Source organism: Colossoma macropomum, unplaced genomic scaffold (genome assembly GCF_904425465.1).
Source record: "Colossoma macropomum unplaced genomic scaffold, Colossoma_macropomum, whole genome shotgun sequence".
NCBI classification, from domain to species: Eukaryota; Metazoa; Chordata; class Actinopteri; order Characiformes; family Serrasalmidae; genus Colossoma; species Colossoma macropomum.
The window spans coordinates 31531825-31552952 of NW_023494804.1; the positions used below are offsets into that span (position 1 = coordinate 31531825).

The 21128-nt window shown below is 40.3% G+C and overlaps 1 protein-coding gene across 1 annotated transcript; it reads left to right on the top strand.

Moving 5' to 3' along the window:
• Window positions 1–908: 908 nt before the first annotated feature.
• fhdc3 (FH2 domain containing 3) lies at window positions 909–20028 on the top strand (the record flags this gene model as incomplete). Its single annotated transcript, XM_036594453.1, has 11 exons — window positions 909–1205; window positions 3836–3897; window positions 13168–13267; window positions 14536–14621; window positions 14892–14992; window positions 15162–15232; window positions 15702–15809; window positions 16448–16518; window positions 16602–16719; window positions 16807–16971; window positions 18844–20028. Coding segments are annotated over 11 exons (2364 nt in total), but the record flags the coding sequence as incomplete, so codon positions are not given.
• Between the last annotated feature and the right edge of the window lie 1100 nt (window positions 20029–21128).

Below are 21128 nucleotides of genomic sequence, written 5' to 3' on the forward strand. Positions count from 1 at the left end.
CCCCATGGACCCTCACAGAGCAGGTACTATTTGGGTGGTGGATCATTCTCAGCACTGCAGTAACACTGACGTTGTGCTGGTACAAGTATATCAGACACAGCAGTGCTGCTGGAGTTTTTAAACACTGTGTCCACTCACTGTCCACTCTATCAGACACTCCTCCCTTGTCAGTCCACCTTGTAGATGTAAAGTCAGAGACGATAGCTCATCTGCTGCTGCACAGTTTGTGTTGGTCATCCTCTAGTCCTCAATCAGTGGTCACAGGTTGCTTTTAGCTGGATATTTTTGGTTGGTGGACTATTCTCAGTCCAGCAGTGACACTGAGGTGTTTAAAAACTCCAGCAGCACTGCTGTGTCTGATCCACTCAGACCAGCACAACACACACTAACACACCACCACCACGTCAGTGTTACTGCAGTGCTGAGAATGATCCACCACCCACATAGTACCTGCTCTGTGAGGGTCCATGGGGGTCCTGACCACTGAAGAACAGGGTAAAAGGGGGCTAACAAAGTATCAGAGAAACAGATGGACTACAGTCCGTAACTGTAGAACTACAAAGTGCACCTATATAGTAAGTGGAGCTGATAAAATGGACAATGGAGGTGGTCATAATGTTATGCCTGACTGGTGTAAGTGTTCAGGCTTAATATTTTGCGTGATATTTTTTGACAATCATTATGCTTTTTTTTCCTGTTTATTGTAGAGCTAACTCTCCTGAATTCTGCTGTTCTTCCATTGAGCTCCGTCTACAGTACTTTGGATCTCCATCCCTTCATTGCCAATGGATGGCGTTGCAGTCGTAACTCCGCCTCAACTATCCAGACACCCTCCTGATTTCTCTCCTCACTGTCCAAATGAATCCTCGTCCATCAGACATCCACCTCCACCGCCCCCTGCCCCGGCTCCACCTCCACCACCTCCGCCGCCCCCACCCCCGCCCTGTGGGGGCGACCCTTTCTCTCGCACCGTCCACAGGCGTTCCAGGATGCGCAACTTCAACTGGGACACCATCCCCCGGCACAGCGTTGTGGGTAAACGCAACGTGTGGACGTCCCAGAGGAAGCTGGAGGACTTCCCGCTGGACACGGCGCGCATCGAGGAGCTGTTCAGCCACAGCGAGCAGCAGCGGGTGCCCCGAAGGGGTGGGACAGTCAAGAAGAGTGTATGGGGCCTTCCGTCAACCAATCGAGAATCAGAGACGGTTAGTACTGTATGCTGTCCCTGTTTTCTCAAGCGGGCAAGGCCCATTGCAAGGGACCGTGGCAGGTGTACAGTCATAAGGGTGTTGCATGATCATTGTGCTGCCAAACATTGAACAGCAGAATGTATGTTTGAAAGGTGGGGTCAGGCGTCAGCAGCATTGAATTGGTCAAAGTTGTTGAGTCAGGTAGAAGAATACTTCGTTTTTCAGCTTAATTTCTCTGAAGCGCTGCAATGACGTTACCACAGTCAGTCAATTCATCTATAATAGCACCTGTTGAAGCACCTGCCTGTTGGCAGCAGTGTGTTTGGAATCAATGTGTTTTCCTTTCTTTTAATAAGTACAAGAAAACCCATCAGAAAAACCTACCTGTTTTATACAGGTAGACCCAGAAGTCCAATGCCCAGTTATGTTAAAAGTATCTATTTTCATGCATTAGAATGGATGGGTTAGTACATTCATTGCTGGGAATGGTTTGGATTCAATCCAGATATGATAATTTTGGCCCACATTTAAAAATATAAATTTGTTGTAGTATTGGAACAAGTGAATTCAGGTGAGCGTAACTCTGACGCTCTTTTTCTAGTCGCCAAATAACTGTTGTAGGACATTGTTAATGGCAATGTGCTACACGTGTCTGTAAAAGTGTTCAGACATCCAGTCTAATGCTCAGTGGTCTGGTTCTGTTTCTTGAATCATAAAAAAGACTGCATGATAAGCTTTTAAACGGCTTCACTGGTGATTCTCGATTTAAAAGAGTCTGGAATTGGGTTTAATCTTGGTCTCGCAAGAAAGCCCATATATATCACTGTTGTTGGAAGAAAACCTTGTATCTCCAAAATGGTAACGTTACAGGAGAAGGAAAAAGCATACTTTACTTCTAATGTAAGTCAGGGGTGTCCAAAGTCCGCCCCCAGGGCCAAACGCGGCCCCCGGACATATTTTAATTGGCCCGTGGCAGTTCTTCCTTTTACCTGATGGTGGCAGCAGTGCTGTAAAATCACAGTGTAATGCGCCGCACTGCGGTAACGAAGTTAGCTAAAGTTTGAGTTTAAGTTTTAGACCTGCAGCTTCATTTACTGACCACTTTTAGTCCAGACTGCAGCCGTAAAGCTCAAACTAACTCTGAGAGCCGCAGATTTTGATGGAAACATGAACACTTTTTCATCGAGAGCTGCAACAAATGACACACACACACACACATATATATACACACACACACACATCTCAGAAGAAAACCTTGTATCTCTTGTATCCATATTTTTGTCGTTTTAGTTTTTGTATATATATTTTGAAAATACATGTTACCCTTTATATTGTATGTAAATTTCATGATGAGTTGACTGAAAGAAATGACCTAAAATGATTTGGAAAAAAATCTGGTTCCATTGACTTACATTAAAAGTAAAGTAGGTTTTTTCCTTCTTCTGTAAAGTTCTCATTTTGGAGGTACGAGGTTTTTTTCTGATAACAGAGAAATTGATTTTTGATGTTTTCTTTGCTAAAAATGTCTCGAAATCTGTGGAGCCCAATTAATATGCTGCACAGATTGATTCTATGTACATTCACACTTTAATATAACAGTGTAGCGAGCAGAGATCTAAAGGTTCAGCCAGAAATTTACGTTTTATCAGTACCGTAATCTCTAATTCACATTACACAGATACAGAGTACAGATACCAATTTATATAATCCAGTCTGTAGACCTAAATACTCGGTTTGGTGTAAGCTGTGTTGGAGCATTGTGTAAATAAGGGTATATAGGAGGAAGGTAGATGTAGCTTACAGTCACAGCTCCATCACAAGACCATAAAACTTTGCAAGCATCTTGTATACTTTAAATTTGATCCTGTCAAGACAATTAACACAATTTAAATGAAGTTTTTGTGTGTTTTTGTTTGAGTCTGTGGGAAGACTTTTTATCTGCAGAGCAGAAGTGCCTCTGACTGATAAATGATGGTAACAATGGAAACCAGTAAACTGTGTTTTCATGCATTTATTGTTGATTGTGTTGATCCTTATATGTTCCTACTTTTAACCAGTTGTACATGCTTTCAAAATCCCCCTTTTGCATAAGCTTCCATCTAACTCCAGATATTTGAATGACACCAATCCCTATCCACACTACACTCTCAGAAATAAAGGTACTAAACTGTCACTGGGGCTGGTTCCCTCAAGGGTCCATCTCAGTACCTTCAGTCAGGGAACATAACTGAACCATAATCCACTGAAATGATATGTTCTAAGCTGTACTGACTCCACACACCCCGTCTCGTCTCCAGGGTTTTATTTTACTGTTCTGTTTTAAAACATTCGGTTATGAAAAGGTACAAATACGAACTTTTCACCTGGAAAAACTTATTTAAGGTTCACAATCAGACCTTAAAACCACTGTTGGAGCTTTGAGGGAACATTTACACTGTTTGAACCTTGATGAATGAAACATGTACCTGAACAGAACCTTTATTTCTAACAGCACAGGCAGGGAAAATGTGCTGTACCAAAGGAATGATGTCAGCTTGCAGCAGTTGGCCCTGGACGCTGCTGTGTAATATCATTTGAATTTATCATTCAAAGTAAACAGCAGCTGTTTTAACCTTGTTAACTTTGTTTCTTTCTTTCTCCAACAGATCTCAATCGTCAACTCGAAGAAAAGTATGAATATTGGGATTTTCCTGAAGCAGTTTAAAAGGTGAGTTTTTGAACAGAAGTGAAGTTTTGAGACTTATTCGCTCTCCAGCTGTTTCCTGTCAGTGATGGACAGTAACTAAGTAAATGTAATTCATTACTGTACTTAAGTAGTTTTTTTAGTGTATCTGTGCTTTGCTGAAGTTTTTCCATTTTGGGCGACTTTTTACTTTCACTTCACTACATTTCAAAGTCAAATATCTCACTTTTTACTCCGCTACATTATGAGAAATCTGTCGTTTCTTTTGGTTTATGTGTGTATAAAAACGTAACGTCAAAACGAAAGAAGAGTGAAGCGAGAACACCAATCAGGGCACAGCGGTCACTTTGTTTTGAGCTTGTTTTGACCTGTTGGTCATACCGACCCAGTGCAGCACACGGTTCAACATCAGTGCAGCAGTGTAAAATTCTGGGAGGGTCATAACATAAATGATGAACTAACCTAACTTTGTGTAAACAGACCACAATATAGAAATATGTACACACATGCAGTTGTGACTGTCGTGTCTTTTTTCTGAATTTATACAAACACTATTTCATTTTATAGTAAATTTGTTTTGGCTAGTTTGTTTAAATTTAAACTAATTTTTAAGTAAGTAAATTTTTAAGTAAATTGTAACAAAGTTGCAAATAAATCTTAAACTGAAACTTTGCTTGTTTGTAAAAAGTGATTTGAGAGCCACTCAGTTCTACCTAATGGAAACTGTTTGCCTTCAGTGTTTTGTGCTGATGATCATTTTAATAAACATCAGCATCACTAATTAATGACTCTATTAAAAGACTGGTTTACCAAGAGAGACACTGGAGTATTTTCACCTAAAATGAGTTAATGAAGCGAGTCTTGTTATAAAAATGATAATAGGACATTAAAGTCATAATTAATCTTTTAGTACTTTTACTTTTGATACCTAAGTACATCTGAAGGCAAATACTTTAGTACTTTTACTCAAGTGGAGGTCTAAAGGGAGGAACTTCTACCTTTACTGGAATAATATTTTACCTTGGGTATCTCTACTTTAACTCTAGTACATGGTTTGTGTACTTCGTCCACCACTGTTTCCTGCACAGCTCTGGGGTGGTCAGTGCTGCAGGTTGCACAGCAGCCAGTTACTTACCTCATCTTAGGTGTGGCGCCTCCGTGGACCACAAGCATTGCCTGATAAGTGCTAATGCTTAATTGATGACCGATAAGAAGACAAGTTGTTTTCTTGTAGTTGTTGGAGATACGGCTAAAAATGTCTTGTAGCTCAGGAATAGTGCAGAAAAGAGTGTGGACGAATGCTAATCGTTCAGGCTGGTCTTCAGGGTGTTCCCTTCGAGGGAATACACTGTAAACTCAAACAATTGAGTTTACAGTGTATATTTGTGGATCTACATCCTCCACAGTGGAATTATTTGTCCTACAGTTAAACCTGTTTAGTTATGTATACACTTTAAGGATGCAGGATCAGAATTGGCAGATCTTTTCGCTTCGAACGTGATCAGTAATCCGCCAGTTTATTATTTTGGTCTTGGCCGATCTGTGTTGTGGTGTTATGATGTAAATACTGTTGTATGCAAATGTTTGGGCACCCCTGGTCAAATTACCCTGTTGATTTTCTAAGCGAAAATACTACACGTCCTCTACAGAGAACACAACTCAATTTCTTTCACGCAGAACTACTGTTTTGTTGGTTGAGTTTAACATATTAGAAGAAAAACATCACAAAAAATATGAAATGTGCCACATTTTATGTTTTATTTTTTCCCAATATGTAAAACTCAGCAATTAAATAGAAATTATGCACTAAAATTTGCACAAAAAATGCCATTTTTAATTGTTTCCTGTAGAGGATTCACGTTTTCACTTCAAATCAGTAAAACATGTCATTTGACCAGGAGTGCCTGAACTTTTGCATGTGATTTGTAATGTAATTGTGAGCCAGATAAGTGCACTTATGCTGTATTTAAGCAGTGCTGCTGCTACAGTTACAGTACTGTGAAAAAGTCAGAGACCACCCTTTCGTTTATTTAATTTCCAGTCAGAACTGCCATTATATAAAGCTATTAATTTTTCAGTGTCCAAACGTACATTTAAACGCCTCTGAAACTACACTATATGGCCAAAAGTTTGTGGACACCTGCTCATCCAATGTTTCTTCTGAAATCAAGAGTATCACAAAGGAGTTTGCCCCCCTCTGCTGCTGTAGTCGTCTCCACTCTTCGGACAAGGCTTTACACTAAATGTTGGAAATGTTCTGGGGATTTGATTGCAGTCAGCAGCGGGAGCACTAGTGAGATCATGTAGTGATGTTGGATGATTAGTTCTGGATCACAAACGCCACTCCAGCTCATCCCAAAGGAACTGGTTGGTGCCCTATCACTCTGGAGAACGTGGTTCCACTGCTCCACAGCTCAGTGCTGCACTGTAAAGCTTAATTGCACATCTTAACGAGAGAATTAAGCGAACACAACTTAAGCACTACTGAAAGTTGGAGTAACTTAATCTGAAAAAAATCAAACAACTCAAAACTGAAGTTGTTGAGATAGTAACTCATTCATTTTGAGATTCTAGCATATTTTGAGTTCGTTTAAAATGTATTAAACTCACTACTTTTATTTAAGTTGACTTCGCACACAAATACAGACAGGCCAATAAAATGTTGTTTTTAAAGACTTTAAAATTTAGTGGTTGGATTGTTTTCCCCTTTTCTAACTGTATATGCACACTTATAATGAATGAGAGACTGTTTACTCATTTTTTTAATCCTATTTTTAGAATTATGTACAGTAAAAGTGATGGTTGTCAAGCACATGAAATTGTCCTGATTAGGGGTGGGAATCTCTAGGCACCTCACGGTTCGATTCGATTACGATTCAGAAGCTGCGATGCGATTATAAAATGATTAGTGATGCATCTCGATACTTTTTATCTGTACACATTTCTTTTTTCTCACTGTCTAAGGACTTGGTACTTTTAAAGCAAAGTATTTGTGATGATCCATAATAAATTTACTTCCAATGTCTTTTATTAATAAATCAAATGGAAGTGATGTGGCCACTGAACTAGAAGACTCTCATTCACTGCTCTTGTTTGGAGCACATGAGACGCTGCTGCCACTCATCTGTGATAAAATGCAGTTACGGTGACATAAGACTCTGTGGCAGTGGATGTCCACACAGCACATGTTCGGTTTTGGTCTCGTTGTAGAGAGTCGGGGGGGTCACTGTGTCAGTAAAATGACATGAAGCTGTATTTTGGTTCTAAAGTGTGCAACATAGCGCAAAAGCCCAGGTTCTCAGCGACTGTGTACAGACGCAAGGTCCCTTTTCCCCTGGCGTGCAGACTGCATGTCACCTAGCAACGCAGTCTCGCCTAGCTAGTAGCTAACGACAAGGCAAAGAGATTTAAGACAAACATTTGGAAATGAATGGACTTACTTGCATTTATAAGCAGCGCAGTTTGTTTCCTGGTACGTAAATCTGCAACGAGAGACTATCAGACAGTACAGTCGCGAAGATGAAGTCGCTTCCCTTTCGAATTTTCCCGGTCCACCTTAAATGTTGCCGCATTTACATTCTGGTGCCTCAGGTGACTTCAGCCTCATAAAACAGTGGAACATTGAGAGACATTTTACAAGAAACTGATCTACTTTTGAGGAAGAGTTTCTGGTGGAGATGGGAGGAAAGCGGCTATAACTAAAGCTGAAAGCAGAGCGAAGTAAATCTGAGTTTTCGTTTATATTTTTTAACCTATACTAGACCATCAGCACATACTGAGACATACTGGACATTGAGTGTTGTGGCTCCCAAGGTGGTTTGATTTTTGTTGAAAGGACAAAATGGCTCTTAACATTTGTGTTGTGACTCCTGATCTAACCTGGCTTTAACGCAGAGGGAGCCGGTCGGATTTCTCGCTCATATGGTTGTGTTTTTGTTATTTGCCGCCACAGACTGTCCGGGCGCTGCACTTCCTCACTTCTGTCAACATTACGTTATCAATTAAATATTTAGAAAATCGATTTTTGACATTTGTGAATCGATTCAGAATCGTCCACGTCCGCATCGCGATGCATCTAAGAATCGATTTCCCCCCCCCCAGTCCTGATGCCTATCAAGAGCAGCTGGTCGCCTCAGCCAAAGCGGAATATGTTCTAATATTTTTAGCTAAAATATCAGTTGCAGTGGTTGAGCTGTTGGAGTTTCTATATCAGTGAATTTATCTGATGGACAACATAAATATTTAATATTTATGAATATATTAATAATATATATTATGTGAATAATACATTTAAAATATATTATTTATTTATTTTATTTTATTCTTTTTGGATGATTTCAGACAATCAGATGGGATCTTTGAGCTGAATAAACTTTTTGCAGTTTGGTTTAGACTCAGCTTTACTTATTAAATGTTCAGTCAATGCAACTTTCCTTAGTAAACCTCACATTGTTCCTTTTGGCTCTTGACACCATATATTTGCATATTGGGCTCCTCTTTCCACCCTTTGCACACTTTGTTTACCCTGCTGCCTCTGTGTCATCACTCTCCTCAGCCTACCTTCCTTTGGGTGTGTAGTTGTTTTCTAATTTTTTGTACCTCATCTCAGTCAGTACTGATTGAAAATCAGTTTTGAGAGAAAGCTGAGTTACCAGGTTCCCACCTGCTGAGGTGAGTGCGGTTCTGTGGTGGAAAAACTGTACAGAGACTGTTTCTTCACTCTGGGCTGAACTGTCAGCATTTCGCAAGATGGAGTAACATTAAGTTGGTTGAGACATTGTTGACATTGTCTATTATTATCAAGTCTCTGCAATACAATATGAATTTGTTACAATGATGGCCTCGTTTAACCTAGCAGTGCATTTTATTTACAGTTACTTAAGGGTCATTCTACAGAAACTTTTCTGTCTATCCATAGGAGTCACTGGTGTTACTGATTCTCATTGGTGTTACACGTAATAAAGGGAACACCAGAGACATTTTTAATGAACAATACATTTTACAAAACGGCTGCTACAGAACATCAAACCACATGTTGTTGTCAATCATGGAATATCCACTAAAATATGGAATTTAATCCATTTGTATTCTATTTTTTCACAATTACCTAAGAATAAAGTCGGTCACACCAGTGACTTCAGCTAAAAGCTTCATATGCAATCATGAGCTAAATGAGAAAATCTCTGATAACTGAAAGACACAGTGGACTCACCATGAGCTTTTCTTCATAGATCCTGATGTCGTCAGTGTGATTCTTATTTTAAAATATGAGATTTTTTTGTTTTTTGTTGCAGTAACACCAGTGACACGACTCCTGGGGACAACAACTTTCATTATATATTTTAAAACATTTATTTGGCATTTGTTTTCTTTGTCATTTAATACATATATTCCATAGTCATGTGTAGATTATTGTAGTTAAAATTGCAGAAAAATGTTTATTTATTTATTTAATTATTTTTTTTTACCTCAAAATATGGCCTCAGCCTTCACACATGACTGTGAGGACGAGCTCTTCTGTGGTGCTTGGAATTCTAGATAATCGATTTAAAAACCAATATTGCTAAATTGAGGCTCAAGAAGGTGTAATAATACTTATAACTTATTGTTTTATTTGAAAATGTATGTAACCCTAACATGTTATTTAAGTGTAATATATCTGTAAATGCTAGGGACACAAAAATGGACATTTCTATAGAATGACCCTTAATTGTATTGAGTTAGTACAACAATTACATTACATTTATGGCATTTGGCAGACGCTCTTATCCAGAGCGACTTACAATTTTTCATTTTTACACAGGTAGGCGAAGGCAGTGTTAGGAGTCTTGCCCAAGGACTCTTATTGGTATAGTGTAGGGTGCTGACCCAGGCCGGGGACTGAACCCCAGTCTACAGCGTAGAAGGCAGAGGTGTTACCCACTACACTATACCAACCACTAACATAATTACATATAAGTCCAAAATACTCAATTGTTTTACGATAAACAAACTTTGAATTTACTTGAGTGTTTACAACAGTAAACATATGTTTTGTTCATACTCAGTTCAGAGAATTTTTTTTGTGGCCAAATTAATTGCGTTACTTAAATGGTTTAAGGTGGTTTGAGGAAGCCAAACTATTTGAGCTGACATACTCATCAGGTTTTACAGTGTGGGGGGCTTTATACCCCTCTAGTCTACGCTTGGCATTGAATGTAGTGACCCTAGGCTCATGTGTGGCTGCTCCAGAGCATCCTGTTCTAGTGTCAGTGTATTTCTGTGGAGATTATACAAGCTGTGCATGCATTTGAACTGCATTTGTCAGCAGTGAGTGTGCCTTAATATAGCTGAATTCACCAACAGAAGGGGTGTTCTTCAGTGGTCAGGACCCCCATGGACCCTGACAGAGCAGGTACTCTTTGGGTGGTGGATCATTCTCAGCACTGCAGTAACACTGACGTGGTGGTGGTGGTGTGTTAGTGTGTGTTGTGCTGGTCTGAGTGGATCAGACACAGCAGTGCTGCTGGAGTTTTTAAACACTGTGTCCGCTCACTGTCCACTCTATTAGACACTCCTACCTTGTCAGTCCACCTTGTAGATATAAAGTCAGAGACGATAGCTCATCTGCTGGTGTTGGTCATCCTCTAGTCCTTAATTAGTGGTCACAGGACGCTGCCCACAGGACTGCAGCAGCACTGCTGTGTCTGATCCACTCAGACCAGCGCAACACACACTAACACACCACCACCACATCAGTGTTACTGCAGTGCTGAGAATGATCCACCACCCAAATAGTACCTGCTCTGTGAGGGTCCATGGGGGTCCTGACCACTGAAGAACAGGGTGAAAGGGGGCTAACAAAGTATCAGAGAAACAGATGGACTACAGTCTGTAACTGTAGAACTACAAAGTGCACCTATATAGTAAGTGGAGCTGATAAAATGGACAGTGAGCGTAGAAACAAGGAGGTGGTCAGAATGTTATGCCTGATCGGTATATGTAGAGAAAATGGGACAACCATGAAAGACCTGGTAGACCACTGAAACTGCCACCATCGGGTAAACAGTCCTTAAAATCGTAAAAATTCATGAGTGGCGAATCCCTGATGCATATGGATCCACATGAGTTCAAGAGTGAATGTTTGCTCTGTGTTGTTGAAGCCCTTAGCACTGCAGTGCTTCCTGAGCTGAGCTGAGCTGAGCTGAGCTAGGTTATGCTCTGTGTGCTCATGCACTTCTATGGAGTGATGCTTACTGTACTGAGTGGAGTTTAAACAGCGAGAATGGAAAAACAGTGTAATGTTTGCCAACTGTTATTTGTCTGGTTATGCATAGCCTTGATTCCTTGGTGACGCCATCAAATTGCATAGTTTTCAAATAGACACATTATGAAACTCAGGACAGCAGCAGTTTATAATGATGTTAGTCACTGATTTTGTAAACTTCAAAATGAAAGAGAAGGTAGAAATTCTTTCATATTCCCATGAGGGGAAACCGGTTATCAGAATGTGTGGGTGGACACTAGTTCTCGAGAAAACACTTCGCTTTATTTGATTTGAAGTGTTTTATCACAAAACGCATTATAGACCACTTTCAAGAATTCTTTGGTTTGGTTTGTTGGTCTTGGGCTTTACACATGCAAGAAATATTAATGCTATTTTATGATTAATATTACCTTTATTGGAGAAATAAATGTTTTCCATTATGTCAGATGTTTTTCTTTTGAAAAACTTGTCATATCTGAAATTGTTGCAAATGTATATCACTGCTGTCAGAAGAAAACCTTGTATCTCCAAATTGGTAACTTTACAGGAGAAGGAAAAAACCTACTTTACTTTTAATGTAAGTCAATGGAACCAGACTTTTTTTTTCTAAGTAATTTTGGGGCATTTCTTTTAGTCCATTCAGTGTGAAATTTTGAGACAATGCAAAGGGCAACAGGCACTTTCTAATTATGTCAAAAACTGAAAAATGACAAATGGAGAAACAGCAGCGAAATACAGCATTTTGAAATAAAACACTTTTTTTTAATATGTTTCTTTGACATGGTCAGTACACACTAATCAACATCAGTGAGTGCGTTTTACATGCACTTAATGTCCGATAACTGCAGAAAATCAGATTTTGTAAGTAATCTGATCAAGCACGTGAGTAATCAGATAATGGGCAAACTCTGGGTCTACATGAGTCAGACAGTAATCCGATTTCTGCTTTACAACCAGCCAATAAACTCACAGGAGAAGACGTTATGTAAACGTAAACTCGAAATTCATGCTGCAGCTTTAAAAACAAAAAATCGCACCACTTTACCTGAAAATATGATCATACATCATCTAGAAAATGAAGAATATGTAAATCCCTCGCATGTAGTCGGTTTCAGCGTCACTCCAAAAGTGTTTTGCTGCTTCTCGCGGCGATGCTCCTCGCTTATTTCCGGTCTGTTTTCGCACATGAGCAGACTGAGAAATCCAAAAGAAATCAGAGTAAGAGTTCACATGCACTGAGAAATCTGAATAGTGAGCCAAAATCCAGCCTCTTTATCAGATTTCTTAATCGGATTTCTAGATAGGACTATGGTGTTTACATACATGACCATTTGAATGATCAGATAACTGCTGAAATCTGATTGTGATCGGATTATTGAGTGCATGTAAACACACACTCATTGTACCCATATGTGATGTAAGATGTAACCAAATGGCTGATTTTGTCTGCCGTCCCAGGCCAGGTTGATCTTTGATCTTCTTGGAATTATCCTATAATCTTAACTTAAAATCAAAATGGACCTTTTCTCTTTTTATTTTTACTCTTTTAGTTCATGCTACTGATCATTTAAGCCCGGTTCATTATACATCAACAAAATTCTTTTTTTTTACCTAAGTGACCAGATTTATCAGCATCTTTAAGCCAAGAAGTTTCCAAAATCTAGACTGGTGATTGCTGTTTGAATGATTCTTTGTATGTATTAACACTAGTCTAGTAGAGTCTGCAGTTCATTGTGGTTAGTAAATATGCCACCTTTCAGCAACTCAATCATTTCTGGCTTAAGCCATGCCCATTCAGTTTGTAAATTAAAATGTGGTATCAAAAAAAAATCATTCAGGAATTTATATTGGTCGAGGTATAGATACTCCTTTACAGGTTCCTTATATTAACAAGAATTCTGACCAATACCCAGCCCTACCTGTAACCTTCCCTCAACATGTATGAGTGTGAGCACTAGAACTAGGCAGCGCTGCCTTATACAACTGTCTGATTAAAAGGCAAAGAAGTTACACAGTCATAATTATTTGTGCTTTGGTGCCCCCTGCAGGCCGATGCAAGAAATCGTCGAGGATGTACGGCAGGGGAACATGCGGTTTGCTGCTGGAAGATTGAAAGAGCTGAGCAAGCTGCTGCCTGACGATGTGGAGGTGAACTGTGCAGTGCAGCCCCAAGATCATGTAGCAGTGTTTAAACTGAGCTTATTAGGAACACACAGTGCTTTTTTCTAACATTGTCCAGTCATTCCTATTTTGCATGCAGTTAAGGCTCATAAACTTGTTTACCTGCTTCTTTTTCCAGTAAATGACTGTATTTTTTAAAGGCTACGCAAGTCCATTTTTGTTGTTTGGCCTTTTTTTAAAAAAAAACATTTGACTATAAATATAATCAGTGGCATCTCTACATTAGGGGCTCGCTGCATGACATGATCAATAATTCAGTATTTATTATATATTTACAGTATTTATTTTTATATTTATAATATTGTATTCCTGTTCCTGTTGTGTAAAAGCCTTCAGTCTTCTTTAGGTGAGCTTGGGGCCCTTCAGTGTTCGTCTGACCAAGTGAGCCGTTAAAAACACTCTGCGCTTGTTCAACACGCTTTCAATAACCAGCTGTGGGGCCCGATCATGTTGGCCCCATGCTGAGAGCAACCAATAAAACATAATACATTTACATACGTCCAGATGTTTGAGTAAACATCGTTTTACGGTGTGGACGTTGTTATGCAGCTAGTCATTGTTCCTCATCAGTTGTGGAAGCCGCTCCTAATAGCAAGGCAAAATAATGATCCAAGTTTACATTGTAATAAAAGTTAAATTTGGTTCCAGCCATTAGAGCAGAAATTAGAGATTAAACGTTTGGGACGACACCAGCCAGAGGATTTCAACACCATTCAGTCTGGAAAGGACAAAAACTGCTCCTTCGGTCCAGAGAGGTTCAAGAGAAAAACATGGCTAACTGTGAGTGTAGCTAAAAACACTCTCCCGCTTTCCTTGCCTGCCCTTGCTCTGCTATCACTCTAATTCATTCATGGATTGGTGAACTTTGAAAGAGAAGTTTTGGACATGTTTGCCCAAATGAAAGATCGTTGTGCATCTTTTCAAGCAGTGAACATCACTAGTGAGTCATTCTGTGTTATTACAAGGCCTCTTATTCCCAATTCAGTGATTTGTAATGCGATGCTGTATAACCAGGTTCTGTGAGATCTAATGTCGGTATCTTCCACCAATGATGGAGTGTGTTTGTGTTTGGATCAGGTTTATGTGTGGTTTTCTTGACGAGCCCCTACAGTTTATTGTGCCCCACCAGGCTTTCTGTGCCAGAGATGCCACTGAATATAATAATGACAATTAGTTTCTCCATTTCTGATTTTGTCCAGTAACAGTTACAATATATGCTTGTGTTTATGTTCCAGTTGAAGAAACTGTTGTCATTCAGTGGTGATGTGTCCCAGCTGGCAGAGGCTGACCGCTTCTTGCTGATGCTGGTCAAAATTCCAGGGTGAGTTTTGCAGTAATGGACACTGAAGCACAACGTGTTTTTTTTGTTTGAATTTTGTATTTATTAGTTTGGTGGCTCTCAACCTTGTCCTGAAGTGCCGTAGACTACTGACTATTTTAACAAGGTCTTGTTCAATTAGTATTTCATATACGTTGGTTCAGGTGTTCAAGGGATATTTCAGAAGATTGAACCACTGCATTAGAATAGGAAAAGCCCTACATTTATCAAATGAGACTCTGGACAGTGAGATGTTTTGCGTGGTGTTTCCAGGTATGAAGAACGACTCGAGAGTCTGCTGCTCAGGGAAGAATTCAGCCCCTTCATAGAGGAGGCAACAAACTCCATTGCTGTCATGACTGAAGCAGCTGATGGTACTTTTCCCCTCTATTCTTCTGTTCTTGCTTTCTACTACTGGTTGGAACGACTAACCCAAAATGGTGTTTTTCTACTATTCAGACCGAATTATGAAAAGAATTATGATCCTGATTATGACCAAAGTTGATCTTGCCTTCTGTTTTTTTTTTTCCTGTGATCTTCCAGAGCTGCTGACATGTGATGATCTTCATTCTATCATTCGACTTGTGCTGAAAGCTGGAAACTACATGAATGCTGTGAGTGTGGGCTGTGTAGCTCCGCCTTAATCACTACTACTTAATTCTGTTAAGCTAATTAATTCTGTTGGTCTAGGTGTTCTGAACCTATTATAACAGAAAGAATGAACACTATTTTCAGAAATTCATTCCAGGAGGTCGTGATGTGTTCTGGGCTTTGCATTTCATCTTTTCTTTATTTTTATTTTTGTATTTTTTTGAGGGGAAACATTCAAAAGCATGCAATGACAACGCAGAAGTCCATGCATGTGGACTTCTGCGTTGTCATTGCATGGGGGGGGGTACTCACTCACGTATCTCTACAAACTCTGCTTTTACAGACTTGAAATAGTAATACTGCTCTCTTTTTCCCATTTTTCTTTTATATATTCTGTCGAACTTTCTTAACCATTAGGCCTTTGTACATTTTAGATATGATTCCTTTTGCATGTCATCTTTTCATCTGAAAAAATTGTTTCCATTTGTTCAGGGTGGCTACGCTGGTCGTGCTATAGGTTTCAGGATGACTTCTCTGCTGAGGCTGGTGGACACAAAAGCTAATAAACCTGGTCTGAACCTTATGCACTATGTGGCAATGGTAATATTTCTGAAAGAAGTTTATGTACAGGGTGATTCAAAAAGATTCATCCGATTTCAATGATTTATTTCACTTGTAAATCATTACAGATCAATGCAGTGAACTGTAAATGGTTTAAATGAGCATAAAGTTTATATAATGTTATAAGTGCTCAGTATGAACCTCCTCCAGCTGTACAGACAACATCAACTCCATAGTCAAACTCATCCCATACTGGATTGAGCATGTCGGGTTGTCGCTGCACTCACGGCTCTTTCAGTGCGATTTCGGAGATCATCCAGTGTTGTGGAACCAACGACGAACGCTCTGAGCTGTTGGAGCTTCACTGCCCACGAAAATCACACTGCGCAGTTATGACGGATTCACTCTTATTGAAGTGGAGAACGCAGAACGCTTTCTGCTCAGGGGTCTCATCTCCTCTCAGACTGAAGGAGCCATCTTCCTCTGACAGTCAGAAACTCTATGACCCCCTCTTTCAGTTGGATTGTGATTGGTTCCTAGGCGCCTCACGGTTGTAAAAATATGGCGCTTTGAAATCGGATTAATCTTTTTGAATCACCTGTATCTGGTAATTCGAGTACATTTTACTCTCTTTGTATCTTTACCTGCTTTCCTTTGTCGCCCTCTTTCAACCACAGCAAGCTCAGCAGATTGACAGTGCCTTACTGAACTTTCCAAAGCAGCTCCAACACATTGGAGAAGCTTCAAGGTAACTTTTACATTGGTTTAATTCAGTGTTATAATAAGCAGAAATATGCATCTGTCTCCACACATCTTGTATATTTTCTGCAGGATCCAGAAACAAGAAGTGGAGGCAGACGTTCAAAGAGAAATGGAGAAAATTAAAAAAGCGAGGGACTATTCCAGTAAACAGCCTGATCTCCAGTGTCAAATGGAGGAATTTCTCAGGGTGAGACTGGCCTGTTTGACACATGCAGTACTCCTAACACGAAATCTGAGTTGAGTAGGTGGTTGCATAATTTTGCACTTTGTGCAGATGGCTGAAAGTCGGCTTGCGGACATGGAGGCCTCTCTGCAAACGCTCAATTCTATCAGTCACTCAGTGGCCGAATACTTCTGTGAAGATCCTGCTACCTTCAAACTGGAGGAGTGCTGCTCCATCTTCCGCTCCTTCTGTGAGAAGTTCGAGAAAGCTGTACAGGTGATTTAAAATAAATTAATTTATATATTTATTTAAGTTTTGTCTGTTGATCTAAACCTGTTGAACTAAGGCAGCTAATATCATTTTTCTGTTTATAGAAAAAGTCATGAAGTGCTGGAAGTGCTAGGATAACCTCAGTAAAATAGATGGCAAAATTAATGAGCTTTTCCAACTAAAATGTTAGAATAGACGAGAAGAGCCATGTTTTGCATGCTGTGACACTACTTTGCTCATAATGCGACTGGGTGTTTACAGTATGATGCCTTACCCTGGTCCCTGGATGTCATTTAAAAAAAAAGAATCAAAGTTTTCAAAATTTCTGCATAATTCAGTTGTTGAGATGTAAACATTGTCCAGTGTGGTTTGATGTGAAATGGTTTATTGTAAAGAAACTTACTGACTGATTTTTGTGCAGAGCAGCTTTACAGAAAAATCCGGGTCCGAGCCCCCATGAGCGTCGCCAATGGCGACAGTGGCAAGGAAAAACTCCCTAAGAGCAACAGGAAGAAACCTTGAGAGGAACCAAGACTCAAAAGGGGAACCCATCCTCCTCTGGTCGTTCACCGGATAGCAAACAGCGTTAGAATAAAAATATTATAATACAAAATGGGGGGAAAAACAGGTGGAGCAATGGTTAATTAAATAGTTTGAGTTTATGCAGCAGCAGCAGGAGGGTCAGATCATGCAGGTGAGGTTTGCACAGCGTTGTACAGCATGAAGCTCCATGGTGGTCAAAACGGTGCAGATCAGCCAACAGAGATGGGGCTCTGGTGACTCTAGCAGCTCTGGTGGTTTACATATGGCGACTCGGGCAAATGTCGCTCAGGGGCTCAAATAAAGGGAGAGAGAGAGAGACAGAGAAATTGAATAACAGAAATGTGTAATATGTGTAATGTTGATGGTTAATGGAGATAAATGTAAAAAAAAAATGTCGTTTGACTACTATGACTCGGGCATCAGGCACGATATTGAAAACTATTTTGTGTGATTTGCTTTGTTAGTTGAGTCTTTTAAAGGCATTGAACACTGACGCTGGTTCATTTCGCCACCTCTGTGAACAGTTTTTCCTCAGTAAGTATCTTCAGAATGTCACATTTCATAACAAACTACTCTGCATGTTTACATTCTAACAACTGAATTAGGCAGAAACTAAAAATGGCACAAATAATAAACCTCAATTATAAAGGACAAAAATGTTGGCTAATATAATATATACAATATCTATCAGAGATTTTTTTTTCCTTCAAACATGACTAAGCTTTCAAATGAGCTACTATTAATTGGAGATAATAATTTACATTGTTTAAGACAGCAAGGATACATCTTTGAACGAAGTACCATTCCAAATGCAAGTTAAAAACAAGAAGCAGTGATCTGTAAACTCATATCTGTATTTAAATGGAAACAGTACAGGCAGAAGATATTTAATATTTCGTCTCATCAGCTGCATTATTTATTTATTTATTTATTTATTTATTTATTTATTTATACTCGATTGAGCATGTCGGGTGTCACTGCACTCACGGCTCTTTCAGTGCGATTTCGGAGATTGTCCAGTCTTGTTGGGAGTGGCACATAAACAGAATCCTCAACGTACCCCCACAAAAAAAGTCACACGGCGTGAGATCTGGTGATGCTGGTGACCTTTTTCTTGGATCTGTTGGTACCAAAGGCAAATGCTCTGAGCTGTTGGAGGTTCACTGCCATACTGACACTCAGAAACTCTATGACCCCCTCTTTCAGTTGGATTGTGATTGGTTCCTAAGCGCGTCACGGTTGTAAAAATATGGCACTTTGAATTCGGATTAATCTTTTTAAGTCACCCTGTATATGAGTGAAATTCTAACTTCTCCACTCACGTGTGTTGAACAGGAGAACGGTGAGCGGGAGGCAGTGGAGAAGCGGCGGCGGCAGCAGAGGGAGAGGGAGGCGCTGAAGCGGGTAGCCAAACGCCGCTCCATTGGCACCTGCTCCAGCCGCGACTCTGATGCCGAGGCTTCGGCCCTGGAGTCTATCTTGACCAGCTTCCTCGCTGACCGTCCTGCACGCAGGAGGCAGCATTCATCCAACAGAGAAAGCCCGACAGATCTGCTCAACAGTAAGAACCCTCTGACGGAGACCTCGCAGATAGCCCTAGATAGCCCTGCCAAAACTGAGAAGAAGGTATTAGACATTTCAGATAGTAAACAGCTCCGGGAACTGGACCAGAGCTTTCAGACCAAAGAGGAGATACCCACTGCTGTGGACCATCAACAGACACCAGCTGGCTTAAGGAGAGGGCCATACATAGACAACAAGGGGACTCCTAAAAGCATCGACCGCAAGGCAAGTTGCCGCAAGAGCATTCTAACTCCGCGAAACCCTGTCTTGTCTGAAGAAGAGGGCATTGACCAAGAGAGAGATGTCCAAGAGAATAGTCAAAAGGAGCCAGCTCAGGTCCCTGAGGCTTCTCGAAAGGTTCTGCGGCACCAGAATAGCCGTGGCAGTCTGAAAGGAGACCCTGCTCCAGAACGCCCTAGAACTTACTTAGATACTTTCTCATCTCCTGTCCACAAAGGGATGCGGGAGGTGGAACTGCACAACGGCCTCGAGTGCCTGGGCTCGCCCTGGACCGTCCTCAGCCCCCACGTCTCTCCCAGAAGCACGCCCCACCGTAGGCACTCCTTCACCCCAGCCACCAGGGACGAAGAACTGGATGACGGCGTGTGGGCGCTCCCAGACACGCCTGTACATGGCAAGCCCCCTCCTCTAGCGCACGTGTGCCGGTCGTATGAGCACAGTGTATCTACCTCTGTGCTCACCAATACAGGAGTAAGAGCTTCTCACTTACTGGACTGTCCCTCAAGTGCCCCTCTGTTAAGGTCTGCGTCCGTGGGCTCAGAAGCCCCAAATTCAGCCCCTGGCTTCAATCTGGGGGTTCTCTTCCAGAGAAGAAGCAGCCAAGAGCCTCCGCTGACCAAAAGGCAGGAGCCCTCCGCCCTGGTCACCTTCTTCAGGCGCTTTGGGGAGAGAGGAAGGCCTGCCTCTGTAGGTGACTCCCACAGAGCAGACGCTTAGATGCCGAGAAACTGGAAACTTGCTTTGTTTTACATTTGACTTTTTAGAGTTTTACTGTCGTGGAATCGCACAGACCTCTGTTTCACAATGAACACTGTGGGCCAAGACAAATATGGACTTGTTTTGGGATGTGACCATGGTCTCATTAGTGAATCCTGTATGCAAAATTGTGTATTATTTATTTGTTCTTGTTTTTCTTAACTTTTTATGGTGATATTTTTAAAGCCTCTTGTACAGTTTACATGTAAAAGGGGTACAAGCACTATTTACTCCTGTGTTTCCTTAAGGGCACTCTATATATTTTAATGTAATAAAGTGTGGTTTTCCACATTAACTTATCTTATTTGAGTTATGTTTTCCCATGACTTTTACCATATTTTACCTACGGTTAGATATTTTGAAGTTTCATATACCACACGATGCCAAATGCTGAAAGGTTTTATTTTATTTTTTTTAACGGATGGTAATTTTTAAAGCATGATAGTTGAGAAACGATCTCCATTTAAGATAATATTTAGGCTTTATCTTCCATGAATATACTAATATGTCTTTGGAGTGCTTTAACAGGGCCGGGTGGTCATCTGTACCAGTATACCATAATATTGACATACCAAGATATTGCTTTTCATTTTTAGTGGTGTATCAGTTCCCATGATGTAATTCCCATAAAGCAGTGGTGTTCCTGTTGCTAAGCGGTTTATTTTTAGCTTTTTTTAAATTATGTTTTGAGCACTTTACTTATGGAAACTTGGACCTCATAGTTAAAGAGGAAATTCCACGTTTTTCAGGTTTTTAATATAAAATGGTTCATTGTAGAGAAACCTGTTGACTCTGGTTTCTTTACAGTGGTGGTGATGGGAATCAGGGGGTCGCGATATCTACAATGCTAATATAGCCATTTTATTGATTACCCAAAATGACCAGTGAATCTACACATCTTCTGTGTCTTAATGTTTAGATGTAATGTTGATAATAGTGAAATCATGGTGTTTTTAGTATCAGCTTATTAAAATATCCGAGAAAATATATTTGATTTGGGGACTGTTGCCTTACCACATCCTTCGTGTACCATAAAACCATGACTGGAGTTAAAATATAAA